The sequence below is a fragment of the Lycium barbarum genome, chromosome 8 (genome assembly GCF_019175385.1).
Source record: "Lycium barbarum isolate Lr01 chromosome 8, ASM1917538v2, whole genome shotgun sequence".
Lineage (NCBI taxonomy): Eukaryota > Viridiplantae > Streptophyta > Magnoliopsida > Solanales > Solanaceae > Lycium > Lycium barbarum.
Window position 1 is genome coordinate 90,222,031 of NC_083344.1, and position 26,490 is coordinate 90,248,520.

Here is a 26,490-nt window from a genome sequence, read left to right on the forward strand (position 1 = left end):
AAGTAGAACTTTGAAGCTAGAGTGATTTGTATTGTTTGATGATGTGTGGGCTGTTGTTGTTGATGTATTTTGAGCCGAGTTAGGTCTCGGGGGTGTTAGATTTATAGGGGAAATGCTGCCGAAATTTCGGTAGGCAAGAATGAAGTTAAAGGCATTTTTAAGCCTAAGAGTCTCAATTGGTAACTTTGACCATTTGCAGATTTCGGGCGAAACGGGACTTGACTTTTGGGAGAGCGTAAGACGTCCGTAAGGTATGTGAAGCTTCCCACTCCTTCGTTTGGCATATCTTAGTATGATAGGCGAATATGAGAACTTCCGGAGCATTCCTGCTCCTCGAAACCCGATCCACGGAAAAGATACTATTCATTCAATTCAATTGAAGCCTAAGGGCTCTATTTTGGCTAGAATGCCACCACTCGTCCGAAACCTATCGAAATGTGGTCGGGTAACTTAGAAATGATTATGTATGACCCTTTGGCCTATAAATGTTCAGAAAATATGTTCGCCACCTCAATTTGACTCGAGGTGGGCCCGCTAACCCCGATACGCCCTATTTGCCTTTTTGGGCTATCTTTGTGAATAAAGTTTGATATGATACTTTCGATTTTGGAACTCCCTCCTATGAGATATATTTGGAATATTATGATATGATAAGTTACGTTTTGAGCCATACGTACCACTTTGGAAACTTTTGTGAAACGGATCTTTGTATCGACTAAGTATTCGCTTATCTTGTGCTATGGAACGATTTGTAAAACTATTATGTTTTGAAAGACTATTTTGAAGTATGATTTGCATTTGCTTGCTCACGACTCCGCTCGTGCCTTATTATGACTTCGTTCACCGGTTCCCGGGCTGGTTATGATTCGTGCGCCCTATGATAATTCGGCCGTATGCTGTGTTACGGTTCCCGAGGCTTCGCCATAGGGCCGGGTTCCGTTTGGAGTTATGCTGTGATATGGCTCGTGATGCGATACGCTCACCTATGATTATGTTTGTGTTCGGGGATGTACGGAGATTTGAAACCTTCTGGTGTTATGCTGTGTGTGGCGCCAGCGTCGGAGTGGCGACCACGTTCCTAAGCGTTTGCATGATTTCGTTTGCATTATATATACGTATATGATTTTGATACGGATTTTGACATACCGATTTGTATTCCATTTTGTTATCTGATTTGCTTTCAGTTTTGATCCATATTTCTGTACTCCGTGCTTTACATACTCAGTACATATTTCGTACTGACCCCCTTTCTTCGGGGGCTGCGTTTTATGCCCGCAGGTACAGACATTGGTGATCCTCCACAGTAGGCTTCCCTCTTTGCTATTCCGGAGTACTCCTCTTTGATCCGGAGTCCACTTTTGGTACAGACTCCTTTTGCTTTGTATATATTCTGTACATTTGACTATTTGGGTACGGCGGGGCCCTGTCTCGCCATATGTCTTTATTTTGAGTTCGTAGAGGCCTGTAGTCACATATGTAGGGTGAGGGTCCTGTATATGTTGGTTTGATTTCGTTTTCTGGTCTTAAAGCGGTCTGCTTGATATGATGGCCCCAAATGGCCCTTATGCTTATGTTTGCCCTTTTGACCGGCGATGTCTATTCCGCCGCTCAGCTTGTATTTGATTTGTGCGACCGCTTAAGACATATTTCGATAAGTTATGTTTGATATGATTTTTATGAAATTCTGAAATAAGTTTGGATTTGGCATGGAATACGTAATTTGGTCTGGGTACCCAAGTAGGGTGCCAGTCGCGGCCCACGGGGTTGGGTCGTGACAAAAAGTGGTATCAGAGCGGTTTGTCCTCGGAATGTCTACAGGCCATGTCTCGTAGAGTCTTGTTTATCGATGTGTTGTGCACCACATCTATAAACAGGAAGCTACAGGGCATTTAGGATGTTACTTTCTTTGGAATCTTAGATCGTGCGATAGAGCTGTGCTGTTAGGGTGATTTTGATCTGACTCGCTATTGTGTTTGCAGTGATGCCTCCGAAGAAGGCAACGGCGGCCCAGAAGGGCAAAGCGAGGACGGGAGAGACTAGTCAGGCACAACGATCTACCCGAGCTCGTGTCTATGATTTTCTTGAGGTTGTGCCTCATTCTGAGGGGTCTGATACACCCCCACTAGTACAGCCTGGAGCAGGACCTTCAGCAGCTCGAGAGGCCCGAGTACCCGCTCCTGAGACTCCAGCTCCTCAGCCAGGGGCGGAGGACAGGACCCTGAGAGAGGCGGTACAGTTGATGACTACACTGGTAGCAGGACAGGCTCGCAGACGCGGGCGGAGGGACGATGATGACGATGACAGGCGGGATAGCCTGAGAGTTCGGGAGTTTTTGTTATGTGGCCCTCTAGAGTTTTTCGGGTCTAAGCCCGACGAGGACCCCCACGACTTTATTCGGGGGATGCGGCGCTCACTGGACTTGGTCAGGGCTTCAGAGACCGAGTCGGTCGAGCTGGCTTCGCACAGGCTTCGAGATGTTGCCGCTCACTGGTATGAGACTTGGGAGTTATCCAGGGGTGAGGGTGCTCCCCCAGCTACGTGGGACCAGTTTGTGACTGCTTTCACCCGCCACTTTCTACCCCCAGAGTTGCGGCGGGCACGGGCCGACCGATTCTTACATTTGCAGCAGAGGGGTCGGAGTGTGCGTGAGTATAATCTTGAGTTTGATTCTCTGGCCCGATATGCACCGGTCGTGGTAGCAGACATGTCCGATCGGATGCACAGATATGTTATGGGATTGGATCAGTATTTGATCGACGGCTGTATGGCAGTGTCATTGCAGACAGATATGGACATTGCCCGACTTCAGGCCTATGCGATGGGTATGGAGGATCGTCACAGGTCTGATCATTCTGGTAGAGACCGGGATAGGAGGCCGCCCAAGAGGGCTAGGTCCGCAGGTTATTCCGGGGATCCTCGAGGCGGACAGCCTCAGCAGCAGCAGTCAGGCAGACAGCTACCTCCGTCCGGCCGGAGTACTCAGTCAGGCAGCCGGAGATTTGACAGTAAAGGACCGTCTGGGGCCGGTCAGAGCTCCAGAGCGGCAGGTTCACAGGTATCCAGGGGTCCCAGCCAGGCCAGACCACCTAGGCCCCGTTGTCCTCATTGCGGGAAGTCTCATCCTGGGGAGTGTTATCGAGCTACTGGAGCTTGCTTTTCTTGTGGTGGTCAGGGCCAATTTATGAGAGACTGTTCGTTGGCGAGCGGTTCTGGTAGTGTGGCTCAGCCGACAGGGTCAGCCGCCGGTTCTTCTTCTGCTCCATCTATTGCACGCCCTGGAGGGCGAGGTATGCCAGCACCGGCAGGACGCGGTCGAGGCCGCGGTGGCGCTTCAGGTTCTAGCAGTCCCTCGAACCGCATATATGCTTTGGCCAGCCGCCAGGATCAGGAGGCTTCGCCAAACGTCCTCACAGGTACATTGCTGGTTTTCTCCAGATCTGTATATGCATTGATTGACCCTGGCTCTACTTTATCATATATCTCCCCGCTTGTTGCTAGTAAAATTGGGATAGTGTCTGAGCCTATAGAGCCATTTGAGGTAGCTACGCCAGTTGGGGATTTTGTTATAGCAAGACAGATCTATAGAGATTGTTCTGTGACCATTTATGATCGTAGCACTAAGGCTGATTTGATAGAGTTAGACATGCTTGAGTTTGACGTTATTATGGGTATGGACTGGTTGTCTTCCTGTTATGCTAATGTCGACTGCCAGCAAAAGGTAGTCCGTTTTCAGTTTCCAGGAGAACCAGTTATAGAGTGGTTTGGATCCACTGCATCGCCGAGGGGTAAGTTTATTTCATACCTCAAGGCTAAGAAGATGATCCAGAAGGGTTATATCTATCATTTGGTTCGTGTGCACGATACTGCAGCGGAGATACCTACCCTTCAGTCCGTTCCGGTCGTCAGTGAGTTTCCAGATGTTTTTCCTGACGAGCTTCCTGGCCTTTCGCCTGAGCGGGAGATTGATTTCACTATAGAGTTGATGCCGGATACGCAGCCTATATCTATTCCTCCGTACAGGATGGCACCGGCTGAGTTGAAAGAGTTGAAGGAGCAGCTGAAAGACTTGCTGGATAAGGGTTTTATCAGACCCAGCACATCACCCTGGGGAGCGCCGGTATTGTTTGTCAGAAAGAAAGACGGGTCACTGCGGATGTGTATCGACTACCGGCAGCTAAATAAGGTGACTATTAAGAATAAATATCCCCTCCCCCGGATTGATGATTTGTTTGATCAGCTGCAGGGTGCTAAGCATTTTTCAAAGATAGATCTGCGCTCAGGTTATCATCAGGTGCGAGTACGGGAGTCAGATATCCCGAAGACTGCTTTCAGGACCCGATACGGGCATTATGAGTTCAGAGTTATGTCTTTCGGGCTGACTAATGCTCCAGCAGTATTTATGGATCTGATGAACCGGGTATTTCGGCCTTTTCTGGATATGTTTGTTATTGTGTTTATTGATGATATCTTGATTTACTCACGATCAGCCGAGAAGCATTCAGATCATTTGAGGACGGTACTTGGCATTCTCCGTCAGCAGAAGTTATATGCTAAATTCTCTAAGTGTGAGTTCTGGTTGACTTCTGTGGCATTTTTGGGCCATATTGTCGGCGCAGACGGTATTCGGGTCGACACGCAGAAGATTGAGGCTGTGCAGAATTGGCCCAGGCCTACTACTCCGACAGAGGTGCGCAGTTTTCTGGGTTTAGCTGGGTATTATCATAGGTTTGTGGAGGATTTTTCTTCTATTGCAGCACCACTGACGAGGCTTACTCAGAAAGCAGCAAAATTCCAGTGGACAGATGCCTGCGAGCGCAGCTTTCAGGTGCTGAAGGAGAGATTGATTACAGCACCAGTTTTGGCTCTTCCAGAGGGATCTGACGGGTATGTTGTCTATTGTGACGCCTCTGGTATTGGGATAGGTTGTGTATTGATGCAGCACGGTCGAGTCATAGCCTATGCTTCCCGGCAGCTCAGACCGCACGAGAAGAACTATCCCACTCATGATCTTGAGTTGGCCGCGGTGATTCATGCTTTGAAGATTTGGCGGCATTATTTATATGGGGTCCATGCTGATATCTATACGGACCATAAGAGTCTCCAGTATATTTTTAAGCAGAAGGAACTAAATTTGCGGCAGCGGAGATGGCTTGAGCTACTAAAGGATTACGACGTTGATATTCTGTACCATCCGGGGAAAGCCAATGTGGTAGCGGATGCACTTAGCCGCAAGTCTATGGGCAGCTTGGCTGATGTACCGTCTGGTAAGAAAGATTTGGTTCGTGACATTCGTCAGCTGGCCAGCCTCGGAGTTCGTTTGGCGGATTCTGGAGATTCTGAGATTTCTGTTCGTCCAGTTGCTGAGTCATCTATTATTCAGGAGGTAAAGCAGCGCCAGTTTGAGGATCCTCTTTTGATTCAGTACAGAGATGTGGCCCTTAATAAAGCAAAGACTCAGTTTGAGATCTCGCCTGACGGAGTATTATTATATGACGGCAGATTCTGTGTACCGGACGTTGCGGGCTTACGGCGGCAGATTATGGGCGAGGCCCATAATGCACGGTATTCTGTTCATCCTGGTTCCACCAAAATGTATCGGGATCTCAGGTGTTTGTATTGGTGGGACGGCATGAAGAAAGATATTGCTGAGTTTGTTAGTCAGTGCCCGAACTGCCAGAAAGTTAAGATCGAGCATCAGAAGCCCGGTGGATTATTACAGGAGATGGAGATTCCAGCCTGGAAATGGGAGATGATTAATATGGATTTCGTTGTTGGGTTACCGCGCACTCCACGCAGGTACGACTCTATCTGGGTTATTGTTGACAGGCTGACGAAATCAACCCATTTCCTTCCGGTTCGGACTACCTATTCGGCTGAGGACTATGCCAGATTGTATATCAGAGAGATAGTCAGACTTCACGGAGTCCCTATATCTATTATTACTGACCGAGGTACCCAGTTTACAGCTAATTTCTGGAGGTCATTTCAGGAGGGATTAGGGACTCAGGTGAGCCTCAGTACAGCTTTTCACCCTCAGTCCGACGGACAGGCCGAGCGCACTATTCAGACGCTCGAAGATATGTTGCGGGCCTGCGTTATTGATTTTCGGGGCAGCTGGGATGATCATTTGCCGCTTATTGAGTTTGCCTATAATAACAGTTATCACTCCAGCATCCAGATGGCTCCGTATGAGGCCCTTTATGGCAGGAAATGCAGATCTCCTATTGGTTGGTTTGACGTGGGCGAGACTAAGCTGATTGGGCCAGATGTGATCCAGGAAGCTGTAGATAAGGTAAAGCTTATTCGAGAACGATTATTGGCTGCTCAGAGTCGACAGAAAGCTTATGCAGATAGACGACGTCGACCGTTAGAGTTCCAGATTGGCGACTGGGTATTCCTGAAGGTGTCGCCCATGAAGGGTGTCATGAGATTCGGTAGAAAGGGTAAGTTGAGCCCCCGGTACATTGGGCCGTATCAGATCGTTCGAAAGATAGGCGAGGTCGCCTATGAGCTAGACTTATCATCCGACTTGGAGGCCGTACACCCGGTGTTTCATGTGTCTATGTTGCGGAAATGTATTGGCGATCCTTCCAGGATATTCCTAGTTGATGACATTCAGGTGACGGAGTAGTTATCTTATGACGAGCAGCCTGTATCTATTCTGGATCGACAGGTGCGGAGACTACGCACTAAAGAAGTGCCCGCCGTCAAAGTCCTGTGGCGCAACAATAATCGGGAGGAGATGACTTGGGAGGCGGAGGACGAGATGAAAAGGAGATACCCTCACTTGTTCCCGACGTCCACAGGTAATCTAATTTTTTTTCAGTTTGTTGTGTTGATTGATAAAATGAATTATGTATGTCATTATTAAAAAGGGACACTCCTGCCTTGATCATAAGACCTTATAAGATTAATTTAACATTCGGGGACGAATGTTCTTAAGGGGGGGAGAATGTTATGTCCCGTGTTTTCGTATAATTGGAAATCGAGAAATAATTACGACTTATGTGTTATAAGGAAATATTTTGATTTTGGTGAATATGACTATGTTGGTTATGGAATCTTAAATGTTAAGACATCGAGGAAGGCCGAGGGTAAATTTGGAATTTCGGAAATTAGTTTCGGGAATTACAAAACGGGACTTTTCATGAATTGGGCCAAGAAAAATATGACACAAAGTTGAGGCCCAAAACTTGTGAAGTGGCCGGCCATATCCATGGCCCAAGCCTCTCCCTTAATGATCATGTGCTATGCACATGATCAATTATATGGATATGTATCATCCTCATTTAGTAATTATCAAGATCAACTAACAAATTCAAGAACACCACAAAAAGGGGCATTCGGTCGAGACTAAGAAAAGAAGAGAAAAAAAATTTCCCAAGCTTTGTTTTTGATCCAAAAATCTCGTTTTTTCCATAATTGTAGTGTACTCAAGACGCTCTTCAACGTGACACAATTTATTTGGCGGAAGAATCACGTTTGCGGAAAGTCGGAATTTCAAGTAAAGGTAAGAATTTTGCCCTTTTAATGTTATGAAATTGGTATGAATATGATAAGGATTGAGAATAGACGAGAATTTCGTAGTTTTGATGTGTGTATGAAGCCGTGGGTGTGTGTGTATATTGCATGTTGGCCGTGAGCCCTAGGAAGAAGAAAGTGATGTGAATTGATCTTGTTTAGTTTGTATAATGTGTTGTTGTGATCTTTATGTCGTAAATGATTGATTGATGAATTGGATTGGTGTTGGAAAATGATTTCGGAACGTTATCGGAAAGTATATACCTTTTGTATATTCGCGTATATCATTGTATATCTTTGATGCAAAAGACTTTAAATGTGACATATAGTTGATGTTAATGAATTCGGAATGAAACGACGCAAGTTAGAATGTCCGTCGTGACTTTTGATGTTTTGAATGAAATATGGAGAATAATGAATTTCGGGAACTTTCGTATATGGTTTGGAATATATTTGGGATGTGATTGACTAATCTTGAATAAGTAAATGAATATAATGATGTGGATATAGATTTGGAGTTTTGGAAGTTTGAATGAAAAGTTGTCAACTTGTGTACTAAAGTAGAACTTTGAAGCTAGAGTGATTTGTATTGTTTGATGATGTGTGGGCTTTTGTTGTTGATGTATTTTGAGCCGAGTTAGGTCTCGGGGGTGTTAGATTTATAGGGGAAATGCTGCCGAAATTTCGGTAGGCAAGAATGAAGTTAAAGGCATTTTTAAGCCTAAGAGTCTCAATTGGTAACTTTGACCATTTGCAGATTTCGGGCGAAACGGGACTTGACTTTTGGGAGAGCGTAAGACGTCCGTAAGGTATGTGAAGCTTCCCACTCCTTCGTTTGGCATATCTTAGTATGATAGGCGAATATGAGAACTTCCGGAGCATTCCTGCTCCTCGAAACCCGATCCACGGAAAAGATACTATTCATTCAATTCAATTGAAGCCTAAGGGCTCTATTTTGGCTAGAATGCCACCACTCGTCCGAAACCTATCGAAATGTGGTCGGGTAACTTAGAAATGATTATGTATGACCCTTTGGCCTATAAATGTTCAGAAAATATGTTCGCCACCTCAATTTGACTCGAGGTGGGCCCGCTAACCCCGATACGCCTTATTTGCCTTATTGGGCTATCTTTGTGAATAAAGTTTGATATGATACTTTCGATTTTGGAACTCCCTCCTATGAGATATATTTGGAATATTATGATATGATAAGTTACGTTTTGAGCCATACGTACCACTTTGGAAACTTTTGTGAAACGGATCTTTGTATCGACTAAGTATTCGCTTATCTTATGCTATGGAACGATTTGTAAAACTATTATGTTTTGAAAGACTATTTTGAAGTATGATTTGCATTTGCTTGCTCACGACTCCGCTCGTGCCTTATTATGACTTCGTTCACCGGTTCCCGGGCTGGTTATGATTCGTGCGCCCTATGATAATTCGGCCGTATGCTGTGTTACGGTTCCCGAGGCTTCGCCATAGGGCCGGGTTCCGTTTGGAGTTATGCTGTGATATGGCTCGTGATGCGATACGCTCACCTATGATTATGTTTGTGTTCGGGGATGTACGGAGATTTGAAACCTTCTGGTGTTATGCTGTGTGTGGCGCCAGCGTCGGAGTGGCGACCACGTTCCTAAGCGTTTGCATGATTTCGTTTGCATTATATATACGTATATGATTTTGATACGGATTTTGACATACCGATTTGTATTCCATTTTGTTATCTGATTTGCTTTCAGTTTTGATCCATATTTCTGTACTCCGTGCTTTACATACTCAGTACATATTTCGTACTGACCCCCTTTCTTCGGGGGCTGCGTTTTATGCCCGCAGGTACAGACATTGGTGATCCTCCACAGTAGGCTTCCCTCTTTGCTATTCCGGAGTACTCCTCTTTGATCCGGAGTCCACTTTTGGTACAGACTCCTTTTGCTTTGTATATATTCTGTACATTTGACTATTTGGGTACGGCGGGGCCCTGTCTCGCCATATGTCTTTATTTTGAGTTCGTAGAGGCCTGTAGTCACATATGTAGGGTGAGGGTCCTGTATATGTTGGTTTGATTTCGTTTTCTGGTCTTAAAGCGGTCTGCTTGTTATGATGGCCCCAAATGGCCCTTATGCTTATGTTTGCCCTTTTGACCGGTGATGTCTATTCCGCCGCTCAGCTTGTATTTGATTTGTGCGACCGCTTAAGACATATTTCGATAAGTTATGTTTGATATGATTTTTATGAAATTCTGAAATAAGTTTGGATTTGGCAAGGAATACGTAATTTGGTCTGGGTACCCAAGTAGGGTGCCAGTCGCGGCCCACGGGGCTGGGTCGTGACAATTATTTAACGACTTTATCTCCGTAAATAAACCAAAATTAACATTAATAATAGGAGATTCATACCTTATTCTTGTTAAAACAGAGATATCTTCAATATCTACCTTGAATCCACCACAAAACCATACTAGAATCACATTCATGCGTTTATCTGAGCTTCGATTAATACTCCTCGCTTGAAAATTGCTCACTTTGTGATCCCCCCTCTCTCTCTCTTCAATTTTCTGGAAATTTCTGGGAAAATCTGGTGAAAAAAAGGGGTTCTTACCCCGGTCAAATTCGGGTCGTGTCACTGTAGCAGTACTGTAGCACGCGTTTCTGCTCTGTCAGCTGAACTTGCAATGTCCATAATTCTCTACTCCGATGTCCTATCGACGAGCGGTTTGTTGCGTTGGAAACTAGACTCGACGAACTTCATTTTAGGCTTTTGTTTCACGTTAAAACACTTCATATGCTCAGTGATATTCGTCCCTCAATTTAGACCAAAATTTTCATACGAAACTTTACCCATCCTTTTTCCAAAGTCATACTACGACATTTATTCCGCTCATTTCCTCATAAAATCTTCCGGTATACCTTATATACGTCATTTACTTATTAAATATACTTAATACTATTTGCCCCTTATATCCCAAAGTGGTTTTACTTAACCATAGCTCAACGTACTTACGTTCAAATTTAATAAGTGCTTTTCTGAAAGTACGGGGTGTAACAGGTAGTTCCCCTGCTATCTGAGTCCACTACTCAAACTCCTAGGCTAGCTAACTACTGAAGCTCACGAGCCATTTCTCTGTTCTCTGGTCGTACATCATACAAACTTCCCATATATCTGCGGCTAAGAGCATCAACCACAACATTTGCCTTTCCGGAATGATATAGGATATCAACATCATAATCCTTTAGCAATTCCAACCATCGTCGTTGCCGCAAATTCAAATCTTTTTGCTTGAAGATATACTGAAGACTCTTATGATCTGTATAAATATCCACATAGACACCATATAAATAATGTCTCCATATCTTTAATGCATGAACCACTGCAGCCAATTCTAGATCATGGGTTGGGTAGTTTTTCTCATGTTTCCGTAATTGCCTTGAAGCATACGCAATCACCTTACCATGTTGCATCAACACACAACCTATCCCAATGCCTGAAGCATCGCAATAAACAACATATCCTTCCAATCCCTCTGGAAGTGTCAGGACTGGGGCAGAAGTCAATCTACCTTTTAACTCTTGGAAACTACGTTCACAAGCATCCGTCCATTGAAACTTTGCTGCTTTCTGGATCAACTTCGTGAGTGGTGCAGAAATAGAAGAAAAACCCTCAACAAATCTCCTGTAATAACCTGCTAAGCGCAGAAAGCTACGAACCTCCGTAGGAGTTGTGGGCCTTGGCCAAGTCTTCACGGCCTCAATCTTTTGGCTATCTACCTGAATACCATCAGCTGCAACAATGTGCCCCAAAAATGTCACCAAGTTCAACCAAAACTCACACTTAGAAAATTTTGCAAACAACTCTCGAGTCTGAAAAACTCTAAGGACAGTACGCAAATGATCCGTATGTTCTGCCTCGGATCTATAATACACCAAGATATCGTCGATGAATACAATCACAAACAGATCTAGGAAGGGCCTGAACACATTGTTCATCAAATCCATAAATACGGCCGGTGCATTAGTTAGCCCAAATGACATTACCTGGAACTCAAAATGACCATATCTTGTTCTGAAGGCCGTCTTAGGGATATCTTTCTCCCTAACTCTCACTTGATGATACCCGGACCTCAAATCTATCTTTGAAAACCATTTGGCACCTTGCAATTGATCAAATAAGTCATCAATCCTCGGAACAGGATATTTGTTCTTAATCGTCACCTTGTTCAATTGCCGATAGTCAATGCACATCCTCAAGGAGCCATCTTTCTTTCGGACAAACAATACGGATGCTCCCCACGGGGATGAACTAGGCCTAATAAAGCCTTTCTCAAGCAAGTCCTTCAATTGCTCCTTCAACTCTTTCAATTCTGTGAGAGCCATTCTATAAGGAGGAATAGATATAGGATTAGTGTCTGGCAACACATCAATAGCAAAATCAATCTCCCACTCAGGAGGGAGGCCTGGAAGCTCTTCCGGTAACACATCCAGAAATTCATTTATTACAGGAACTGACTGAAGAGTCGGCGATTCAGCTTCTATATCTTGAACCCGAACTAGGTGATAAATACATCCTTTCGTGATCATTTTCCTTGCCTTTAGATAGGAAATAAACCTACCTTTTGGTGACGCAGTATTCCCTTTCCATTCTAAAACTGGTTCTTCCAAATATTGGAAACGAACCACTTTCATTCTACAAACAACATTGGCATAGCAAGAAGCCAACCAATCCATGCCCATAATAACATCAAAGTCTACCATTTTTAGCTCATGCAAGTCAATCATAGTACGACGGTCACAAATCACAACTATATAATTTCTATATACTCGGCTAGCTATTACCGATTCACCAACGGGTGTAGACACCTCAAAAGGTTTGATCGACTCTGGTTCGACTCTAAATCGACCCGCAATATACGGAGTAACATATAACAATGTGGAGCCCGGATCAATCAAAGCATATACATCATGAGAAAATATCGATAATATACCTGTGACCACATCAGGAGAAGACTCAAGATCTTGGCGTCCAGCCAAAGCATAAATACGGTGTTGAGGACCGCTACAACTGGGGACTATCCCTCTGCCTCTACCATGGCCGGCTGGCGCATGTGAACCTGGCCCCATAGGGCGTACAAATGCTGAAGATCCGGCTACTGACCCTGAAGGCTGGGTCCTACCTCTACCATGAACTGAGGGGAAATCACGCATAATATGGCCTGGTCGACCACATGAATAGCAAACCTCTAAACCCGATCGGCACTGACCCCAATGTAACTTCCCACACTGGGAACATCGTGGTAAGGGTGGCCTCGCCTGACCCGAATCACCTCTGAACTGAGACCCCGAAAAACTCTGACTCGGCCCGGAATGAGTAGATCTATCAAATCTCTAACCTGAAAACCGTGGAGGCGCACTAGTCATAGAAAGGCCTGAATGCCTAGAAAACTGTTGTCTGTGTCCGCCTCTAAACTCACTCATCGGACCCGAAAATCTAGCCCTCTTGCTATGTCTCCTATCATGCTCACGCTCACTTCTTTGCAGTTGTAGGCTTTCTTCTAAATTCTGAGCATGGGCCTGAATGCGTGAAATGTCCATATTGTCCTGAAGGGATGCAGTCAAGCACCTATCCATCAAATGTGGCCCTAGGCCTTTCACAAATCGGTGTACCCTATCACCCATATCCGCTACCATGGTCGAAGCATACCTAGCCAAAGAGTTGAAGTGGAGACTATACTCTAGAGCACTCATGCTACCTTGCCTCAAATTCAAGAACTTATCGGCTCTAGCTCGCCGAACTTCCGGAGGCATATAGTGTCGGAGGAAAGCATCAACAAATTCTTGCCATATCGGGGGAGGTGCATTGGCTCCCCGTGAAGCCATCCAGACCGTGTACCAATGGATCGAGACATCCCTCAATCTATAGGACGCTAACTCCACCGATTCGGTGTCCGAGACATGTATCAAACGAAGAGTCCCCAACATTCCATTAATAAAATCCCGAGGGTCCTCATCCGGCTTTGATCCAAAGAATTTCGGAGGGTTCAAGCTAATGAAATCACGGGCCCTTGCACTAACAGCCCTATCACCTTGCCCTGTACTTTGTCGCTGAGTCTGAGCAGCAACCAATTGAGTAAGCAAATGAATGGCCTCTTTTACATCTTGGCCCGAAGCATCCGGTGGAGGGGCCGGAGGTGATGGAGCTGGAGCTGAGGCTCCCTCACGCTTCTCAGAAATAGGCACTGTCTGGGAGGACTGAGATTGAGCCGCGTTCTGGGACTCACTTTCCTCTACAACTGCTGGCGGTGCTCTTTCAGCCCGCTTTTCTACCGCTGTCTTGCCCTTTTGGGCTGCTGTAGCCTTTCTCTTTACAGACATCTCTGAAATACACAATACACGGTTAAGGAGAAGGAAGTTCTTAGATCATAGCTCTATCGCACGATGTTATGAAGAAAGAAGGTCAATAATTCCTAAAATGTCCGCAGCCTCTTGTTTATAAGTGTGGCGCGCAACACACCCATAACCAAGACTCTACTGGACACGACTCGTAGACACACCCTAGGACAGAACTGCTCTGATACAACTTTTGTCACGACCCAACCGGAGGGCCGCGACGAGCACCCGGTGCTAGCCCACCCGGGCACCCCTTAGCGTACCTTTACACTTACATCTAGGCGAGCCACATAATAAAACATACATTTCTACTTAGTCCCATTGGACAATAATGCCTTTATATCATCATTGGCATTTATGCTCATATCAATGTACATAAGCCGACGAGGCTAACAAAATGATATACAAAATATAGGCCGACAAGGCCATACACGTCTAACTATATACACATGTCTACGAGCCTTTAAGGAGAGTATGTCATATCATATAGGCGGGACAGGACCCCGCTATGCCCATAATTATGTACACAAAAGAATTAATACCAAAAGCTATAGCTCCGAATGAAATGGAGCTCCACTATGTAGTCCTTGAGAAATGTAGCTATGGATCAAGTCTGTCTCCCTGGGCACCTGCGAGCATGACGCAGCGTCCACAACAAAAGGACGTCAGTATGAAGAATGTACTGAGTATGTAAAGCATGATCAATATCAATATAGAAGCATAATAAGAAACATGGGAAATAACATAAGATGGGAGATAGTAGAATCATCGTCATATGCACTTACTTGCTTTTCATAGGGACTTTCCATTTCTAGCGTGTATTCGTGTACATACATTCATATCCGTATCCGTACTCGTTTGCATTCGTATCCATAGTCGTGTTCATATACATAGCCTTATTCATATTCGTATCATATTCGTATTTATACTAATTTACATACCATATACATATCCATATCATAGACATACCTGGCCAACCAAGGCTTCAGAGTTACATCTACCTGGCCCTACCAAGGCTTTAGGGTTACATCTACCTGGCCCTACCAAGGCTTCAGGGTTATCCGTACCAACTGCAAAGGTGTGCACACGTTACATAAATATATACATATTCTACCCGGCCTTATAAGCTCGGGGTTCCATAATAGTCATACATATATACATATACATAACAGTTCATAAGCATCTTTACTATTATCATCACTATCATTATCGTTATCGTTGTCGTCATCGTCAGCGTCATTATCATTATAGTCGTCATCAATATCATTGTCACTATTATCGTCATTCATTACATCTATCTTTATAGACTTACTCGTCATATGAGGAACTTAGTACAATCGTAACATATCGAGAATCATGTGCTTAATAGCTCGAAAGATAGAATCATTTGAAGGACATCATGGACTTATAGAAGATTTAAATGATTGGCCAAAGAACCATGCCTTAAGAAAGAAGGGTTAGCCTTACATACCTTTCCGTTCAACTATTTTACCACTTGCACGTTCTCCTTCAACGCTCACGTCTCTGCCTTCATTAAAGTCATACTAGCATTAGAAATCGATAGCTAGCATACATGACTAAGGCTAGAGAAAATTAGACAGCATGCCCTTTATTTATACGACATTCCTCCATATCGTAAATCAATTCCCAAACGTTAATAATACATTCACAATATCATAACAATAGTCTTTATTCATTCTACATTATTCATATTTCTCAATTCACTTCAGTCATCCATATCCATGGTCATAACACACGATTACATTCGTTCATATACAATGTCTATCCCATGTTCTTAACATCATTTATAACATGATTATAATCATATCATCTCACGAATCATTACTCAACCCAAGCTACTACTCACAAACATCACTATTCTCACATTCAAGACCCATTTTCTATATCCTTTTACAATCCAAGTGTTTCGACTTTCAAACACCTTAAACAACATGGAAATATCATAAAACTTATCTTAGATGGTGAGGGAATGAATCTTGAGTGGATATACTTTGCTTGAACCAAACCCTAATTCTCCTCCAATGGAATTTCTTATGGTCCTCTAACCCTTGGAAGCTTTCTAACACAAACACTTGATTCTAGTCTTTGATCTTTGTGTTCTCTTAGACTTGAGTGGAATATGTTTAGAGAAGGGTTTTTGAGCTCTCAACACTTGTGGAATATGAAAAATGAAGTAAAAGAACCCAAGACATCTATTTATACAAACATTGAAAAACGCCCCGTCGGGACTTCCACGGGCAATTATATGGTCCGTATAATATTGTACGGACCGTATAATCGGTCATGGTTCACCAACCATCAAACCAACTCCCTGCTGGGAGTTATACGGACACCTTATACGGTCCGTATACGGTCCGTATAAGTGTCCGTGGTTCACCACCATGGAACACTTTGTTGTTGTTGGGTTATACGGACCATTTTACGGTCCGTATAACATTCCACGGGCCGTATAATGTGGTCGTGTAACTCATAGTTTTTCCGAAGTTGTTTTCGTCGTTTCGTTTGATCTTCAATCCTTATGGAACCTTCTTGACACTTGTATAATACTTCATTAGCCATACAATAGGTTGTATATCAGTCCTTTAAAACATCACCACATAAACATTAGCTCAATCATAACGGAATCTTTCCGAACTCGACTTACGTTTCGCTCTCTTCAACAAACCAAACTTCACATATTCTCAGAACTTCAAAATCTTATTGTATGAACCTCAAGCCATCTAATCCTTCGCTTGTCCTCGTAAGGATTTCATAATTACCATAAGCTCACATTAGCCTATCCACAAGGCAACACCTACGGAAATTTCCGAGGTGTAACAGGTAGGGTGAAGAAGAAGACTCTGAAGCTTGCAAGTTATATGAATGAAGCGTGAAAGAAAAGTAAAGAAATCATTATTTACCATAGGAAATTGTTAGATGCAACCCAATCACAATGTGACGCATGCCCTGAGTGACAGACTAAAAAAGCATCGACGGGCGTAATTCGAGGATGGTAATAATGGCAGCATATATTGGCCTATCTGCACGATGACATGACTGTTGTGACGTATTCCTACCCAAGCTAGCTAAACATCAGGTTCAGTACTTCTTTCCCGTGCCAAATTCTTCCACTTTCTGGGACAGCCTCGAGACTTAAGTACGAGGAAAGTGCAGGGACTATCTGTAATGGTCAACATGCGATGAGCATTTAGATGGACAGACGTGGTGATAGGGGATCAGATCAATACAAACAAATGGGCTCGGAGAGTACGCTCGGAAAGCTAGACTGATGTGCGAACGAGTTCTCGGTTGCTCTAGCCTCAAATCTCATTTCGGACACGTGCCGCAAACTAAAAATCGGACACTCAGCTCGTACACCCGGTGATCGGCAGTTAATTAAAAATAACCATGTATCCTGATATTCAGGGGATCACAACTTCTTCCATTTCTAGAGTTTGCGATCTTCATGCTAGCAATGGCCACACGCGCCTAGGGTTAGGGGAGTTAATTAGCTAGGTCAAACCTATATGTACCCCCTCAACCCTTGATTTGAACCCTCGTTGAAACTCTCAGGGATACAGTTTTACTCACTTGCGTTCATTGCGATTTAGAAAACTGTTTACAGACACTCATTTTGATCATTCGAAGCATCATGTTTAACAATTCGGAGATCGAATAAACATTTCTCTCTCTTTTTAGTTAGTTATTTCAATTACTTCTTATTGTTTCGCTCAATCTTAATTATTCGTTGTTGTTTCAAACCCCACGTCAAAAAAATTCAGAACCAACTTTATTTTGTTCCTAAAGACCTCGTTCAAGTAAGTTGAATTGATTTTCCTAATAATGAATTTTAGGCTAAATAGTACACATATAAGTTATTAAGAATTATAATGTATAAATTATTTATGTGGTAATTAATAATAAAAATTATCATACATTAATTAATAATAAAATTATTATTTTACATAAACTATTTATTATAATAGGGTATTTTTCTTCTTTAAATATTTCAATTCTGCATTATTAATATACATATTCTTATTCCATACTTGATACCGCATAAAATAATAAGTAGATTCTTATAAAACTTTATGCAAATATTATCTAGCATCATACCTCCAATTTTTCCTTATCATCTTATGAAGAAGTTTATGTTGGAATTAATAGAAGTGCATCGCTGAAGCAATTATGACATGAGATTATTAAGACTTAAAGAGTAGAAATACAATAGAATTTAATCATCAACCATAGATATTATCCCTTTGACCCTTCTTTCTACATTATTAAACAAGATTAGATCATAATTACAATCTCCAATATATATATATATATATATATATATACCGGCATTCCTTGTATGTTAATCTTTGTATCATGGAATAGTCTAATATAAAAACTGATGATGCAGCTAACTTTGTATTGTACCTAATGCTTTAACACATAGACTTTACCAACTTTTTCTAGAAAAAAAACGTGAAACGGTGCATTTGAGCAACAATCGTACAATTTCGCAAATCTTGAATTCTTCAATTTGAGATCAGACACAAAAAACACAATCTTGAAATCAAGAATTGCTATTTTTGGAAATGGATCTGCCACCAGAAGAGCTTCAATTCTTGACCATACCTGATATATTTCAAGAATCAATCACCATACCAAAGAGATCTCCCAAAACATTTTATCTTATTACCCTTACTTTAGTATTTCCTTTATCATTTGCAATCTTGGCACATTCTTTGTTCACTCATCCAATTATTAGTCAGCTTCAAGAGAACCCAAATTCACCTCATGCTTCTCAATGGACTAAACTCATTGTTATCCAGTTTTGTTACTTACTTTTCTTGTTTTGTTTCTCGTTGCTTTCAACTGCTGCTGTTGTTTTTACTGTGGCTTCAATTTACACCTCAAAGCCTGTGTCTTTTTCATCTACTTTAGCTGCAATTCCTAGTGTTTTTAAGAGGCTCTTTATTACCTTTATATGGGTTTCTCTTTCTATGTTGGCTTATAATACTGTTTTCTTGATTTTTCTTGTGCTTTTGATTGTTGCAGCTGATACCCAAAATGTGGTTTTGTTCCTTTTTTCTTTTTTGGTTGTGTTTATACTTTTCCTTGTGGTTCATGTTTATATAAGTGCATTGTGGCATTTGGCTAGTGTGGTGTCTGTTCTTGAGCCTATTTATGGTATAGGAGCTATGAAGAAGAGTTATGAGTTGTTGAAAGGAAGGACAGGAATGGCATTTTTCCTTGTTTTTGGGTATTTGTCTATTTGTGGAGTGATTAATGGGTTTTTTGGGTCAGTTGTGGTGCATGGTGGTGATAATTATGGCGTGTTTTCGAGAATTGTGATTGGTGGGTTCTTGGTTGGAGTATTGGTGATCGTGAATCTTGTGGGGCTTTTGATGCAAAGTGTGTTTTACTATGTTTGCAAGAGTTACCATCATCAGGCGATAGACAAGACTGCTTTGTATGATCATCTTGGTGGATACCTTGGGGAGTATGTGCCTCTCAAAAGTAGCGTTCAGATGGAGAACTTAGAAGGCGGTTCCATGACACCATGATGATGGTGAGAGAGGTGAAATCCTTGTGCTTTTATTTGACTTTGTTGAATGATATGTTTAGCAAGAGGAATTGTAAAGACATTAACTTTTAAGTAGGTTGTTGTGTTTTGACACTTGAATTTGTTCGTTCGTTTACATTATAAGTCATGGTAGTCTTTGTTCTTTGTTCTTCTTTGATAAATTCCATTAATATGTGCCAATTGTGTTTATAACAAAGGTCTAAGTTCTTTGTACCCGTTAAAGTATATCAAGTGTTGTGTTATGTGATTGTTCGCCACCCGAGGACCTATGTATGATTGGTTCGCTGCTGTTTATGAAAGGAAAGTTGTACCATTGTTCATTGTATCAATTGACATAAATTTCTCTAACTTTGTCTCTTATGTTGTCAAGACATGTCAAGTCTTCTCTTTGTTTTCCTGTGATTATATCTCCTTAGAATCCCATTGGAGATTGAGATTCAATTTATTAAGTAAGCTGAGTGATTTAAATGGGTATAGGAATAATAAAGGATTGGCCTACCTGTAATAACTGAGTTGGTAATTCTGCTATTTCCGCCTCACTTAACCTCTGCTCTGCCGTAGAACTGATTTATTTTTTTCCCTGAAGGATTGGGATGGTATCGTTCTATGGTAGTCTAACTACATCCACCCCTTTTTGGTGCGGGGGGGGGGGGGGGGGGGCAGTTTCCTTGAAAAACAAAATAAAAGAGAAGGCGAGCTATCACCTCAATGGACAGAAAAGCTCACACCTCATGGTGTGTTTCTTTTATTAGGAAACCGGTTGGGAGAAGAGGAAGGGTGTGTGGGGGAGGACTGGGAAAGGGGTTGAGTTGAGGTGCTCAAACTTCATTGTATTATGTTTAGTGTGTGATTGAAGGAGCTGTCTCGGACTCAGTTTTGTGAATTGAATATTCTTTTAACGGTAATTTGCTAACAAAATATTTCTTGGCTTCTGGTTATGCAGAACTTCAGTTTTATTTACTCTGCACCACTTTTACTAGTAAAATAGTTTTGCTAGGAAGACACGCAGTGTTTTCTGTACTAACTTAAAGCGGCTATCCTTGTTTTAATCTTTCCTCCTTTCTCCTTTTTCTTTGGTTATTAGTCTTCTCCGCAGAGTCTCTAGTCATTTGGATTTGGTTCACCCATTTCCTGATGTGATTTTCAGTTGTAAGTTCCGGCTTCTGTAAATTATTGAACCTTGATCTCTCGCTTGTGATGATACTCAGTACACATATATTGAGGGGGTAAGTGGGTGGGGGTTGAGAATCTGAGCTACTTCAATGGAGTGATGTACTCGGATTACGTCCTGATAGCTTCCAATGTCTGGATGGTCCTCTTTGACTGGCCACCGGTCATGAAAGGTTGTCTAAGATTTACTCTGCTACTCAAAGCCTTTTTGTAGGCTTTGCCACAAGGCTAAAGTGAACTATGGATTTCTGTTTGATACTATGGATGATGGTATCCCGTGTAGGAGCACTATCTCATCAATCTATATATGGGATGGCTTGCCCAATTGCTAGTGCGGAGGTCTACCAACTGAGTTATATCTCCCGAGCCAGGTGGAGCATGCATTAAGATTGTTTCCCTACGACAGCAGGGGATTTGCCTTCTGGGTGGAGCTCGTCGCACGGGGCTTGCCTAGTGCGGGTTACCTCTCCTGTGTGGTTTGCGAGCTATTGCACAGGAGCTGGGTTTACCCTGTGCGCACCCGAAGGGTAGCGGCTGCAGGTTCCCATGTCATAAAAAAAAATTAAAAAAAAAGATTGTTTCTTCTATTCTTTTCCTTGGACCAGAAAAAGATATGTAAGTAATATAGCACGACATAGCTCTCTCTGAGGGATGAAATATCTAATGTTTTGGTCAGAATATCCATTGTAATGTCTATGTTAGATTCTCTGCTTGTAAGAAGGAACGGTCAATATGGAAACGGAATCTTTCGTATTCTGCCTGAACTGGAAGATCATTGTATTAGCTATAGGAGAGAACGCAAATTCTTTGATCAGATATTGTAAATTGAGGGATGATCAACAGGAAATATGTGAAAATATTGTCATTTCGAACTTCGAAGCATTATGATAGAAAGAAAGAGAATCTGCTTTTTGATTTCTGGTTATATCTTTTTCTGAGCTGTCATAGCAGTGCCTGAATATTTTATTAGTTTGGAGAGAGAGTGATTCTAAGGTGGCTAGCTTATATATTGGTTTCTCCACTCCTGTGTCTCCTCACTGACATGCAAGGAGAACAGAAGATTTGGAGGAGTAGTAAGAGAGATGCAACAGCAGTTCCGTTCAACAAGTGGCTGTGGAATATAATTTGGAAAAGTAAAGCTCCATATATGGATGCCTGCTTTTGTTGGGCTATTAGTTATTTTGTTACGTGATTTCTTAAACTGTATTAACTTATCTTGTAGAAGTGGGGGTTGTATATTTCAACACCACGTGTCAAAGGTGATTTCTTAAGCTGTCTTAAATATTTTTTGGTTTGAGATGGACAACAACCAAAGGAGTCAAGTATCTTTTCTCTTTTGGTGTAAACATGAATGCTTAGGGGAAACAGAAGATATTTTTGATGTTTTAGATAATTTGTAAAAGGAACATAGAAAGGATAATCCTTCTTTTGTAATTGTCTAATTGGGGACTATACAGTTTGGTATAGTAAACCTGCCAACATATAGAAATGTTACCAATGTCCCAAAAAAAAAAAAAAAAAAAAAGGGGAAGACTTGGTTTCTGTTGAAGAGCTAGCACCCTTTCTGGCGCTTCCCCTAGAGGATCCCTCCATTAAGGGAATTGACTTATCAGTTATTCTTTATTTCGACCTGAGTATCTAAGAGTAAAAGAACTGTGGATTTTGAATGACTAAAAATCGGCATTCTGTCCCTGGAGAATGTGTGGGCCCACACGTTTGAACACGTAAAATGTTAAAAAAGGAGTCTCAGCTTGTGAGGAAGAGTGGTCTGCCCTAGCACTTATCTAGCATGAGTTAGCGAATGAAGGCTACCTTTGGGCTTTGAGAGTTATTTTCATTAACTTTTTTGGAATTCTGTCACTTCCGAGAGGTCCGAATGGTTGATTGTGACTTGGTGGAATGTTCGATTCGATTCCCAAGGCACTTGGAAAGTATTAGGATGAGATCGTTTTTTGAAATCAATTTTGTGTAAACATGATGAAGGACTTGTGCTTGTTAAAGTTTATTTTAAAAGAGGAGATTTCATTGATTTAGCTTGCCCGCTAGTTGACCAAATAGTCCAAGTTTGAGAATCTTATAATGCCGTATGGCTTGTTTAACTATATACTTTGGTCATTTATGTTGATTTAATAATGGTAATTTTTGGTTGTTCGGGTTCTCACAGTTGCTTTGAGTCTGTTTAGATGTTTCATTTTACAGCTCTCCTTTGACTCTGCCCTTCTAAGTACTTAGCTAGCATGAGTTAACAAATGGATGCTACCCTTGGGCTTTCCGAGTTATTTCCATTAACTGTTTTCTTGTGCTTAGTTAGCCAAGTAGTGCAACTTCGATGAGGAAACGATACTCCTGTAACCCCATATGGCTTGTTAAACTATATGCTTTGGCACTTATCTTGGGCTACTAACGGAAACTTTTAAACAAGCAAGGACGTTGATTAGATGTTTCCCTTTTGTTTTGAATTGCTAGCTAAGTAGGCAGTTTGAAACACATTTTGCTGCTCACAGCCTCAAACTGAGACTAACTGCCGTGAAACTGACAATTGAAGCCACTTCTCTTTTGGTGACTCATAAGATTCAGGGTTAGATGTTTGACGTATCACTTACAGTCAGTAATTATTGATGCAACAAATAGAGAAAAGGAAAAGATGGTGGCTGGCTGATAGAAAGAAACCAAAGCAATCCTTCAATCCTCTTTCTTATACTCTTGGAACTTCCTGATGTATGTTTAAAGCATTTCAAACTGGAATTTCTGACAAATTGATGAACATGAGAGAATTACATGCTTGGACTTAAGCGGGGAGCAGGATCAGAGCTGCTAGTCCAGAATTAACCACTGAAATAACATGGTTGTAGTACAATTTGGGATATTCTTCAAGAGCTACTAGTCCAATATTGACCACTGGAATTACATGATCGTATTACAATTTGGATTCCTTCAGAAGGCAACTGGGCAATATCCATTTTGTGAAGTAGCTTGGACAGTTTAGTATAATTAGTTCCACGGTTCTAATTTGCTGTGAGCATGTCAATGACCTATACATTGGGCAATGATCAAAACATAGTTTTGGAGGATGAACTGATGATGAAAAACTAGTTTAGGACATCCTGAAAGACTTGCTAGAAAAAAAGGATTCTAGGAGGAAAACATCCTTCTTTACATCAGGAGCTTAGCCAACAGTACTTTATATCTGCTAATTTAGGATTTGGCAATTACTGCCAGTGCAGATGCTCGCTCCTGCTAATTCTTGTGCTTATCTTTGTTGTTGGTCTCCTGGATTGTCAATGTTTCTCTGGCCATGCTTCTACTTGTGCTGAAACAGTTATCAATCCTTCAATACATAGATCTGGAAAGTTTTTATTTGATCTCTTTGGATTCAGTGAAACCATGTAGTAGTACATTTCGGACGTCAATGGAAGTTCATTCTACAAGTCTAACATGCCCATGGCGCACTTCTCTCTTGAGTACTTGTTTTGGCTCGGAGAGCGAAGAGTTAGTTTTTCTGTGATTTATCTGCGTGTGGTTTCCTTCCATTTTCTTGTTTCTACCTGATGAGCTTGCATGTAACATGACACGAGAAAGGAGATATATGTTGGCGTCTTTATTATGCTTAGGTAAATTTGCATCTGCAAGGATAACAAAATTTCAGGTCAGAGGCCACCTGATGTCCTTTGTTTGGATATTTCCCAAGCAACCTGCTGCCGAAGAGGAATCTTGAGCTGGTCTTCTTTTCTATGTCAACTGCAGCTAATCATGAGCTGGTATTCTTTAGCTGAAGTTGACTCAGAAAAGAAGACTAGGTAAAGATTCCTCTTGTAAACAAATACCATAATCTATTTGCTTCTTAAAAAAAAACAAAGGGTTGACATTCTGATATAGAACAAGTAGAACCGGTCTAATTAGAAGGTCTTCTATAAGTTGAGATTGAAAGAAAAGCACAGAGAATGTACACTTCTGCTCGATGACAACCCTACTTATTGTCTATATAATTAATGGAAACTGTAGATCTGTTTTTGGTTATATTCATGAGTTGTTTAGCTGCCATTTTCACCATAGTTGTCCAGCAGAATCTGCAGCAGTTTGTTCTTAGTGCCTTTTACCTAATCGTCCTCTTCATTTTCTTTCTTACTTTTCCCATGTCTTTCGTTTTCGTCCTTTACCACTGCTTTCTGATTACGGGCATTGCTATGTTTAAAATCTTGTGGACCGTCATGTTTTCTTGAATTTGAAGTCAGAGGCCACCTGATGTCCTTTGTTTTGGACATTTGCCTGCTGCCCAAGAATGGAAATGATGCGAGGAATGCTTCAGCAGTACTTCTTCCTGTTAATGGAGTGAAAAATCTAAATTCAAAATAAAAAAGGTACTCGGGTGTTGTTGTGAAAGGATCTTGGCAAATAAAAGTAAGCTAGTTATACTAGATTCAGAGGAGTCCTGTGATGGCTAAAATAAAATGCTTAAACGACTGGATTTTGAACTATCCATTTGATGGATGATTTGCAATTGAACATGCTTTTGTGCAGTTTTATGAACATGTCTTTCACTCTACTGTATGGCTTCTTCATGTGTTACCATCTTTGCATGATTGTTTCTTAGAAGGCATTAATATGAGGCTAAAAAGCGGAAGCTTAATATTTTTCTGCTAATGTTAGTTTGTCTTTGGGATCTTATGTGGGATATCTGCAGTTTCTTGTGTAAAAGAGTTTTTAAAGTATACTTGAAATTGTGTTTTCTCTTGATGTTTCTATATTGTCATAACAGGTGGAGTGTGCAGATAACAAACTGTGGCTGAGCTGAAGATAACCCTGATTGTCAGAAAACCTTGCCATTTCTCCCTTCTCTGCTCAATCTTGAGGGATAAGACAGACTAGACTTTTTCTTTCCTAGATGTGGAAATTGATTCTGTTGTTCCTTTTTGTGCAAAAAAGTACAGAAACCTGTAAGTTTATTTGATTGGATTAGTTAAAATACTTTTATCAGTTTAGTTTTACTATTAGAGTCTTGGTTTATGTCAATACTTTTTTAGTGCAAAAAGTACAGAAGATTGTACTAATTAAGCTTGTTTGATTTGAATTAATTTAACTATAATCGGTTACATTTACTATTTGGCTCTTGGTTTTTGTCACACTAACATAGGCATCCGGTTCCACCAAATAGTGCTGTAAGGGTTGTTTAGGATGGTGTATAAGAATAGTATTGAATAGGGTGTTAGTATTGTTGAGATTAGTTATGCTGGTATTATTTTTTATGGATTGTTTGGCTTGTTGTATTAAATGAATAGTGTATTAGAATAGAAATAGTACTGAATAGGATATATGAGAATAGGAATAGTAGTGATACTAGTAATACATAGGTTTGCTATGTAAAAGAATAGTACTGAATAATGGTGAACCATACATGTGCTCAGTTATACATAGGTTGAAAAACAAAATCAAACAAAGAATGAATAATACAAAAGCTAATATATGTATTATTTTCTTTAATACATCCTATTAAACAACCCCTAAGTACTAGTATATATCTATATAGAAAAGAAAGCTTCATACTGCTTCGTTTGTGATTCAGTTGTGTTCCTTTATAAGTCTATTCAGAAATGGAAGCTGATCTGTAACAAAATAGAGCGATCAAGTATTAGAGAGCCATTATTTATGACAAGAAAATTCATGATTGTACTACTTACTCTCTAGATTGTAATCATAATATTCAAATTAAATAATCATGATTTTAAGTTTTGTCAATCGGACACAAAGACTGACGCAATGTTTGAGTTGTCCATACCTAATTTGATTCCATGCAATCATGTAGAGAAGTCCTCAACTTGTATTTTGTAACCTTATTCGTTG

At 41.4% G+C, this 26,490-nt stretch overlaps 1 protein-coding gene across 2 annotated transcripts; it reads left to right on the forward strand.

Annotated features, from left to right (window-relative positions):
- The first annotated feature begins 18,258 nt into the window (after positions 1 to 18,258).
- LOC132606285 (uncharacterized) lies at positions 18,259 to 25,751 on the forward strand. 2 transcript variants are annotated; one of them, XM_060319722.1, is made up of 2 exons: positions 18,259 to 19,467; positions 25,409 to 25,751. In XM_060319722.1, the coding sequence occupies exon 1, from the start codon at positions 18,491 to 18,493 to the stop codon at positions 19,460 to 19,462; it is 972 nt and encodes a 323-aa protein (XP_060175705.1). In that variant the 5' UTR covers positions 18,259 to 18,490; the 3' UTR covers positions 19,463 to 19,467; positions 25,409 to 25,751. The 2 variants fall into 2 exon arrangements, with proteins under 2 accessions (XP_060175705.1, XP_060175704.1); XM_060319721.1 differs by having other exon boundaries at positions 18,261 to 19,476.
- Positions 25,752 to 26,490: the final 739 nt, after the last annotated feature.